We start from the raw sequence: 9,715 nt of genomic DNA, 5'->3' as shown, positions 1-9,715 counted from the left end.
GTGTGCGTGTGCGTGTGCGTGTGCGTGTGTGTGCGCGCACGAGCGCGCGCGCGCGTGTGTGTGTGTGTGTGTGTGTGCGTGTGTGTGTGCGCGTGTGCGCGCGTGTGCGTGTGTGTATGAGTGTGTGTGCGCGCGTGTGTGCCTGCGTCTCTGTGTATACGGGTGTGTACGTGCACTCAGATCGTGACAGTGTCTTGCCTTTCGTAGTGGAGTCACGGCATATTGTGCACGCTCACTCAACCAGCTCGTCTGCAGGAATGAATAGCGAAACCCACGCGAGCTGTTCTTTATGTTGCATCACTGGTCACGTCAGGTCACGTGATGACCTCGTGACGGTGAATCACGTGGGTACATCAGGACTACCTCCAGTGATGGTCAAAGTAACTTTTGGCTGATTAGCTACATGCTATTGACATGAAAATCAGATTCGTGAGAGGCTACTTGAGAGTAAAATGCAAACGAATCTGTCCACGTGAATCAAAATCAGTCAGAAACTCGAATGGATTTCAGTAGCAAAGAAGATCACGTACATAACTCGAATATGCGTGGTGCAAGTGATAAAGCTAGAAGCGACATCGTACAGTAAGTTAACCTCGTAATAGCATGGTAATAAGCATGATATCTACAAGCTTTCGGTGTATTTAATGAAAAGCAATTTAAAATTAATGTTGACATTACAATACCATACAAAAATCCAGGAATTTTCGCAGCTATATGCAATTGTAGCTATAATGTGTTTTATCGTTGTGCCGCCATTTCGCAGTATTAGTTCGAATAAATATATCTATTTGGTATACATATATATATAAATATAGTCTGATCGATCGAAAAAATATATACCATCAGAATAATTCAACCTCGGTAAAGTGACAAATTTCGTTAGCTGAAAGATAGAAGGCAGATATATAGAAAACAGAGAAGAGTGCCTAATGGAAAAGGTGTGTGGGTGCGGACGCGCGTGCGTGCGTGCGTGCGTGCGTGTGCAGCAGTAGGGCATGGTGATGTGTGCGGGGCGTGTAGGGGAGCGGGTGCGTGTAACCACTGCATAGTCAACACGTGTGTAATAACATGTGGGTTGTTTAATACCGCGGTGAAACCCTATTCGATGTGATCCTACATGACGGAAATAATAGCTACTTAACCTGCGCGACATTAGAATCCTTATTAGCAGCCGTTGCGTAGCACCTGCTGGGTAAGTATTATATTATATTATATATTTATTATGAGTATATAGCCACTATGGTGTCGCACTTCTAAGAATCTCATCATCATTCCTAACATACGAGAAAGAGTCCATCATAATCATGATGATCATCATCCGGTTGTGCTGCTTGCACAAATTCTTCTGACTCTCTCTCGCCACCCATCACAATCATCCATTGCATTCGGCAGGTCTTCGAGTAGACATCCAGAGTCTTGACAGAGCTGGTTGATGAATGTCTTCGATGGACGTCCAACTCGAGTATGTTCATGCTTGGAAGTCCATAGTAACACGTCGCTGACAATCTCTTCTTTACTTCTCCAGCAATGACTGGCAAATCTAGTTCGTCTCTCCCTGATAACGTGAGATATAGGTGGGAGATGGCCATAAAGACGCTGTTTTGTTGGGTGTCGTTTCCATGAGATGTTCAGTACGGCATGTAACGTTCTTGTATAAGTACCATCCAATTTAGATTCAAAGCGTTTCGTAAGTGTCCATGATGAAGAACCGTATAGAAGCATTGATTCAACAGTAGCGCGAAAAAAGTCACGTTCCAGGTCATCTAGAAGATCGGATTTCCAAATAACATTAAGGCCATCCAAAGCACTCCAGGCTTTTCCTATCCAAATATTTACATCTTTCTCTGTGGATGCGATATTACTTCCGAGTCCATAATAGAAAAGATCCATTTTCTATTATGGACTCTTGATACGAGGAACCGCCTCTAGGTGTAAAGGCTTAATGACCAAAATCGTACATCGATACTAAATACTGGATGGTAAGCACAGCAAATATTAATTACGAAATACTAAATACTAAACGCTAAATGCTAAATACTAACTAATAGGTACTAAATACAAAAACACTAACTACCAAATATTAATGCTAAATACTAAATATAAAACACTAAATGCTAAATGCTAATTACTAAATATTAATCCAAAATGTAAATACTAAATACTAACTGCTAAATTATAAATAATACTGTAATTCTGAAATTACTGTAGTGGTCGATAGGTTTTCACGGCTTTGCTTAGATACACATGTCTCATTATTATCTACTTTCAGTGTTTCTCTTTCACAGAAACGTTTTCGTCATCGTCAGCGTACGCCTTGGATTTGCCAGCGTTCCATTTAGTTCGGAACATCCGGGTGCACTGCCCTCGTTCCCGTACTGCTGGTCAGTGTGTCCGCAGACAGCCAGCAGAGGGACAGACGAAGGTGAGGTGCGGGCAGACAGATCGTCAGGGCCGTAGGCTGAGCAAATACCTAAGGGAGGCAGTGGCGGATCCAGGATTTCAATGAAGGAGTGAGAAACATGTGGGGGGTCTGGGGGTCATCGCCCAGAAAATTTTGAAAATGTAGATCGCAAGAGATGGTATTTGAGGCACTTTTGAGTACATGTACAGCCTTCATTCTGACTACGACAATTCTCTTTTAGTAGAACAATTTAACAGCAATCACACAGCCACACCGGCATCGCGCACACACGTGGCGATCAATCGCCCTCGCGATTATAAACGTTTTTGGTGGGGCAACATCCACTCGCTGCGAATCTTCCCAATGAGTAGCGCTAATACTGGTTCCGCTGCTTGTCATCTGACCCCGTGCGTGCACCGGTTGGGGGAGACGTCGCATCATTGGCGTTAACAGCGTGCGCTTGTATACCGGAGCGTAAATTTCCTGCCCTCATATATACAGATCTGCGGCGCGTGTGCCGACGCTCAGGATATTACACGCAGTTTACGCGCATGGACCGTTACAGATTACCGAAACTAAACAGCAGTTATCGAACGTGAGGCGCACCCATCTGTGCGTCCGCGCCCAACCGTGCCGACCCCCGCCCGGCGAGCCTCAGTCCCGCTGCGCGCGCGATATCGCGAGTGTTCGTCGGAGTCGTCGGTAACCCCCGCAAGATGGCACTGCGACTTCGCTTCGCGCCGCCAACCGAGAATGTGCATGAACCTCCGGTGCCTGAGCTAAGGTGGCGCCGTGCTCCCTTTGCCTGCTGCGCGTGCACGCCTGAGTATTGATTGTTCACTTCATATAATCGGCGTCGTCAGCGATCTCGTCGAGAAGTTTATAAGCCTGTTGCGTAACGCCGCGTGCGCGAGCGAGCGAGTTCGTCGTGTTCTCTCTGTGGTGGCGAGTTTCCTGAACTGCCAGAGTGTGAGCACCGCATGGTTCGGCGTCTAGCGACTTGGTGACGTCACGCGTTGTGTGGGCAACTGTGAGAATTTGGCGAGCAGAGGACCGAGCCCGGCAAAATGAACCGTGCGCACGCGGTCGCACGCTTGCAACCGTGTAAATGCCTAATGTGAGCATGTATCATGGTACTCCGGAATGAAATGTAATGGTAATGTAATGTAATGTCACTGTACATGTAATGTAGATGTCAGTGTATGTCATTATCCTAATAGCGGTTACCCGGCTGTAATGTAATGTAATTGTAATGTAATATAATGTAGTGAAATGTAATGTAATCTATGAATCTTATGTAAATAGCGACGTCTGACCGCTGATCTGTAGGCTGTAATGTACGAGCTAATGTAATGAGTACATGTAATGTGTCATGGCTAACAGTGTACAGTCGGTAGATGTCATATGTAAGTAAATGGTCAATGTTGGTACCTCGCTGAGACTGTATCGTATGTAATGGTATCGTAATGGCGTGAAACAGCTGGTACTGGTTAAGTAAATGCGTAATATAAATTCGGAGCTCGTCCTCGTAATGTAAAATAATGTTACGTCTGTTTCTGGATATTTGATAATGTAATGGCAATGTAATGTAATGTTAATGTAAGTCGTGTAGTACGTAGTAGTGGAATGTCGTGAATGTAATGTAAATGTCACGTGCAATGTAGGTATGCTTCTGCCCGCGTCAACAATCATATTGATGTTTAACGGTGTAGTAGGTAATGGTTAATGTTCGCATGAATTAGCAGAATAACTGGGTAGTGTAATCGCGGTCGAGATGTACCTGAGTGTAGTGTAATGTAATGTAGCTGCAAGTGAAATGTAATGTAATGTAGTGTACTATGTAGTGCGCAAATGCTGAATGTAATGTATGTGTAATGTAGCGTGAGATCGGTATGTAGTGTAATGTAGTTGGTACATGTAGACAAGTCTTACCTAGTGTACGGATGTCGCGGTCGGGTCGTATCCCGCTACATCCTCGCAGCCACTCTCGCGAGACAGTCGTGAGCACGGCAGTCTCCCGTCAGCCCATCTCAAGACCGGTACACATCTGATGACCGCGAGCAGTCTAAGGCCGGAGTGGCTGCCTGTCGGCAGCTGTCGCTGCTTCGCACAGATGGAACACCATATTGAACTGTTATGTCGCTAACGTGCGCTCATCCGGCTGCGTTGACGAGAGATTCGATCAGCGTCTCGAGATATATCGTGCAGTGTTCGATCGAGTATGGTTGCGAGGATACGCGCGAGGGTCCGCTTTAGCCGCGGACGCACGTGAAGGGCTTCTGGAATGTCATAGCGCCATATTCGAGCAACAGCCTGGGTCTGTCGGCCGTCGCTCGATATCGAAAACAGTTGAATATATCAGGAGTAGATAAAGGGATAGTATTATACCCTTTATCTACTCCTGAATATATGCATTTACAATACGCTCATAGCAGGTGGCATCACCCGTTTTGGCATGGGCGAAGTGTAGCGCAGGCTAGATGAGATTCAAATAGTGGCATGGTCCGAGCGCGACAGTTCAGTCCATAACGTTAACGCGTCGGGTGTTGACTAGATGGTTTTGTCCGAGCTACAGCAATGTAATGCCCACGCGCGCTTCACACAGCACCACACGAGCGCACGCACGCACGTACACACGCAGACGCACGTCCACGACCGCTCAGGCCGCGCCGAAAGCACGCTCGTAGCACCCGCAAAACTCGCACGACACAAGCAGAGCACGCACTTGTTCCGTTGTCCACGCCACGCACGTACACTCACCGAGTGACAGGCAACAACCTGCCGCAATGTCACTCGCTCTCTCGTGTCCGTTTCTCTTAGCCACGCAGCAATCGCACACACACACACTCACCGGGACATGACGCCTACGGGGCACGGTAGCGCGCTGTCCTGAGAGCAGAGCACACATCGCGAGACCGCTAAAGGCGACCGCCACTGTGTCTGTACGAGAGCACGCACTTTCACACTACACACACACACCTTTTTAACTTGTACGCACTGACCAGCGCGCACGTTGACTCCAGGCAGAGCACTCTCAGCATTCGGCACGGCTATTCTCACGCGCCCCGTATCACGCGCAACGCACCACACACACACTCGCAACTCATCTCCATCCACCTCACGCGGCACGATACAACGAGCTACTACGCACAGCTGACAGCACGCAGCTACTTGACTACGATGCAGCCCACGCCCCCGCCGACCAAACCACAGCCCCCGCCTAGGCAGGACGAGCGCGAGCCGCAACGCAGCGTAGCCCCACGCGCAGCAGCACGCAAGCAACGCAAGCACGACTACGTGATCTCGAGGACGTAGACTAAAGCACTAACACCATCACTCCACCAACGCATGCAGGTCAAACCTCCATCTCGTACTAGCCGCAAAACTGTCAACGTACTAGCGACGCAGACTACACTCGACTACTACACGCACGCACTCTCGGACCCACTACTCGCTACGCGACACGTCTAATCATCTCTCTATCACCACGCCAAGCACGCATTGCCAAATAGTGCCGTAGACGTTACAATCCACCCATCAATGCAGCCTACGATCAAGCAGATCCGATCACGCACCCACTCAACCCTTCCAACACCAAATCTATTCGTACGCAACTCGGCTCTCACTGCCCCGGTCACTTTCCCTGCACCCTATACTATTTTTATAACATACCTACCTTACGCATTACGCTATACTACTTACACATCACCTATACTCCCTTACACATTCACTTATACTAGTATGCCATACCTATACTCATTACTACGATCCTAGCTTACGCTTACCTATCTACTATATGGCATCCCCTACATACCTAACCTCACTTCAACATGCAACCTATCTACTTCCATGGCATACCCTACGCCATTCGCGCACGCTAACTACCCATCATTACTACATAATGCAAACCCTCCCTTACGCTTACTAATCACTACTTCTCCATACACTACCACGCACACTTAACAGCTCTCACACTAATCACACAACACTACCTACACACACAAACTCACAATACGCACCACCTCGCCGTACCAATCAATCACCAGCTGTTAAGTTCAAATCAACACTACTTTTACTAGCTATTTTACACCCTTATATATATTATAATATCTAACTATATTACATCCCATACCTATGCTTACCCATGATTCCCCTCCTTAGTTCTTTACTCCGCGCCTTTGTCACCATTCAGCTTCTCATTATGATACCTACCGCGTTGTCAGACTCTGAGTCGTCGAGTCGGCTCAACGCCTCTCATGGTGTCGACTACGCGCTTTAGTAACATACGAGCAGGCTTGCCTGTCGTGTGTAGCTTGATCTAGATCACTCCATCGCGCGTCCCGGACACTTAACGAGTCTTCTGGCCTCGCCAGCAGCACTCGCACGCTCCTCAGAGTGACCGTGAGCTGACTATTTGGCTATATCGTTAACAGCTTAAGCAGCGTGCCGAGTCATTACGGGTGCTTACTTTATACTAGCACGCGCATGCACGCTAATACTACTTATGCCTACCTACGCTTACGCTTACCTATCCTAACTTACGCCTCACGCTAGTACTACGTTATCGCATACGCTTACCGTTGCGCTTTTCGCGCCGGTCTCAGTCGGCTATAAGGTAAGAAGCTGAAGCGGTGAATTGGCTAACATAGCTTTGAGAAAGTTTTTAAGCTAACTGCGTGCGGTTTAGGTTGGGGTGGGAATGGGGGCACTCCTCTCATTCGTATACATGATGATTCCAGTCCTCATAAGTACTTGATCTACTACCATGTTTTCATCACTTAGATAATAGTTGGTTTCCAATCGTAAGTCTATACAGTCTCGCTTCATATAATGCCAATTAAAACTCCGCTGATAGGTTAAATCAGCTAACCTGTTCACTTGATCAACTCGACGTTGTGTCAGCCAATTAATCTCATTTGCGAGCTTCTGTCCTACTTTTGTTTTTACCGCTTACCTATCCTACTTATGCATCACCTATTCCTACTTATGCCTACCTACTTACGCTTTACCTATACTACTTATGCCTACCTACTCTTATGCTTACGCTATACTACTTGCATCACTATACTCTTATGCATACTACTTCCGCTTACGCTATACTACTTATGCATCACCTATACTACTTATGCATACCTACCTTACGCTTACCTATACTACTTATGCATACCTACCTTATGCTTACCTATACTTTCTGCATACTACCTTATGCTTACCTTATACTACCTCTATGCTCCTACTTCGCTTACCGTATACTATTTACCTCACCTATACTCTTATGCTATCTACCTTACGCTTACCTATACTAACTTACTCATCACTTTATACTACTTCATCACCTATACTACTTATGCTACGCTACCTTCCTGCTTACCTATACCCCTTACGCATCAACCTATACTACTTATGGCATACCTACCTTATCTTACCTATAGCTACTTAGCATACTTACTACTTCTGCATACGCTTTACCTTACTGCTTACCTTATACTACTTTGCATCACTATACTACTTTATGGCATACCCTTACCTTCCGCTTACTATATACTTACGCATCACCTATACTACTTATGGCTCCTCTCGCTTACCTATACTACTTATGCATCACAGCCTATACACTTATGCTACCTACTACGCATCACGTACTATACTACTATGCTCCCTCAATACTACTTATGCATCTACCTTACGCTTACCTATACACTTTACGCTCACCTATACTAGGGAGGAAAATATTTTTACACGTAATTAATTCCTTGATCCTGTTTGTTTCGCAGGGAGATACGCACGATTGCGACCCTGATGGCGCCACTCCCCGCTGTCGGCAGCCTGGCGGGCCTCGATCTCTTTTGTTTCGTCTTGAGGTCCTTACGCGGCAATTCTGTTTAAAGGTGCTCGTCGTTGTGGTTGTGCTGCTGAGAATTGCCATCAGGCTCTCATCGGCTCGTAGTTCGATGGGGAGGACGCCAGGGCGTCTACTGCTCTACTGCAGAGGGTTGAATTATGCCCGCTGCAATTTACAAACCGACTTCACGCATGAGCAACACGTTGAGGTGAGTAGCTGTGAATGGAAAGGTGTTTGTAGGCAATTTTAGTTTAAAAGTATAAATGAGCGAGAATATAGTTGAATATCCAAGTGGAATAACAAGAAACTGGGATGTATGTTCACTTGTAAATTCCTGCTTCACTACCCACAAAACCTGAGATGTGGTTCAAATAAATCGTGCACTTGACTCTGGGGGATTCGCAACGTTGTCATCAAAAACATCACGTGCCATGCCCAACAAATAGTTAAACTATTGCAGCGTAAATCGTCATATTTTGCCATACACGTTCATTTCAGAAGTTTGTGACATTTTACCACCCAGGATGGCATCACTATGCATGATGTTTCTGTCAACTGGCGTGGAGCGCTGGTGCAAGTAGTCCGTCCGATCTTGGGGATGCATTGCTGGTTGTACTGCTTGGGGCGCTGTGCTGTACATTTTTTTCACCACACACCTGACACGCCAGACTTGACTAATTTCCTATTCACACCTAACCTTATTCTTATAGTGTGGGACTCCACTATACATACAGATGTAGTTAGGCTGAGAGGTCTATGTCCCCCGGGGTACTGGCCGGAACGTAACCTAACGCTACCGCTACCCTATAACCGGACGTACCTGGTAGCTATCTAATCATGTTCCGGACGTGTACCTCGCCCTCTCCACTAACGAGTGCTAGGTGAGTGCCTACGTCTACTCGCATAACCCTAATCCCTAACCGCTAACGCATTATCAAATAGTGAGCAGGGTAGGTTCCGGTATAACCGGATCCGTCCCTAGGGTACGTTCTGGCAGTACCTGGGGACATAGACCCTATGAGCTGTAGTTAGTGGGGGGGGGGCCAGGCTGGCAGTTGCCCCGACCAACTGTGATATATGTAGACTCTGGCGGGTTTAGCTGTTGGATGACTCAGCGGTACAATGACATCATCCCTAAACCTAGCAACCGAGGCCGATCAATGTCCACACGCGCCACTGCACAGGCGCCACTGGCGCATAGGTATATACGCCCACACCGCACGTTAGCGCACTGCTCCAGTGTCACTAATTACTTCTTGCTTTCAATTACGCTTATTTGTTACTCTAGAACGTTCGCGCGTCGCGCCCTACGGGTCATAAGCTGGCCGTGGTTTCCTAACTGAGATAGTCGCGTTGGCCAGGGAACAGAAGATGGACCTTGAGCCGAGCGGGCCTGGGATAGAGCTTGGTGGCAAGCGCATCACGCACGATATAAAGGGCCTTTGCGCCACGCGCGAGGAAAGAAAGAGCCG

The 9,715-nt window shown here is 47.2% G+C and overlaps 1 protein-coding gene across 3 annotated transcripts in view; it reads left to right on the top strand.

Moving 5' to 3' along the window:
• The first annotated feature begins 379 nt into the window (after positions 1 to 379).
• The window catches only part of LOC106806066 (zinc finger protein 32-like), a 17,627-nt gene continuing 8,291 nt past the window's right edge, over positions 380 to 9,715 (top strand). The window contains exons 1-3 of one of the 3 annotated variants that reach the window (XM_014807909.1): positions 380 to 582; positions 1,393 to 1,462; positions 2,286 to 2,422. In XM_014807909.1, the coding sequence (XP_014663395.1) occupies positions 1,437 to 1,462; positions 2,286 to 2,422 (163 nt within the window). In that variant the 5' untranslated portion in view covers positions 380 to 582; positions 1,393 to 1,436. Of the gene's footprint in view, positions 583 to 1,392; positions 1,463 to 2,269; positions 2,423 to 9,715 lie in introns of all 3 variants that reach the window. The other 2 variants (XM_014807908.1, XM_014807910.1) reach the window with 2 other exon arrangements.

This window comes from Priapulus caudatus, unplaced genomic scaffold, assembly GCF_000485595.1.
Source record: "Priapulus caudatus unplaced genomic scaffold, Priapulus_caudatus-5.0.1 Scaffold139, whole genome shotgun sequence".
In the NCBI taxonomy this organism is placed as follows: Eukaryota; Metazoa; Priapulida; class Priapulimorpha; order Priapulimorphida; family Priapulidae; genus Priapulus; species Priapulus caudatus.
This window is presented reverse-complemented; position numbering and strand designations above follow the sequence as displayed.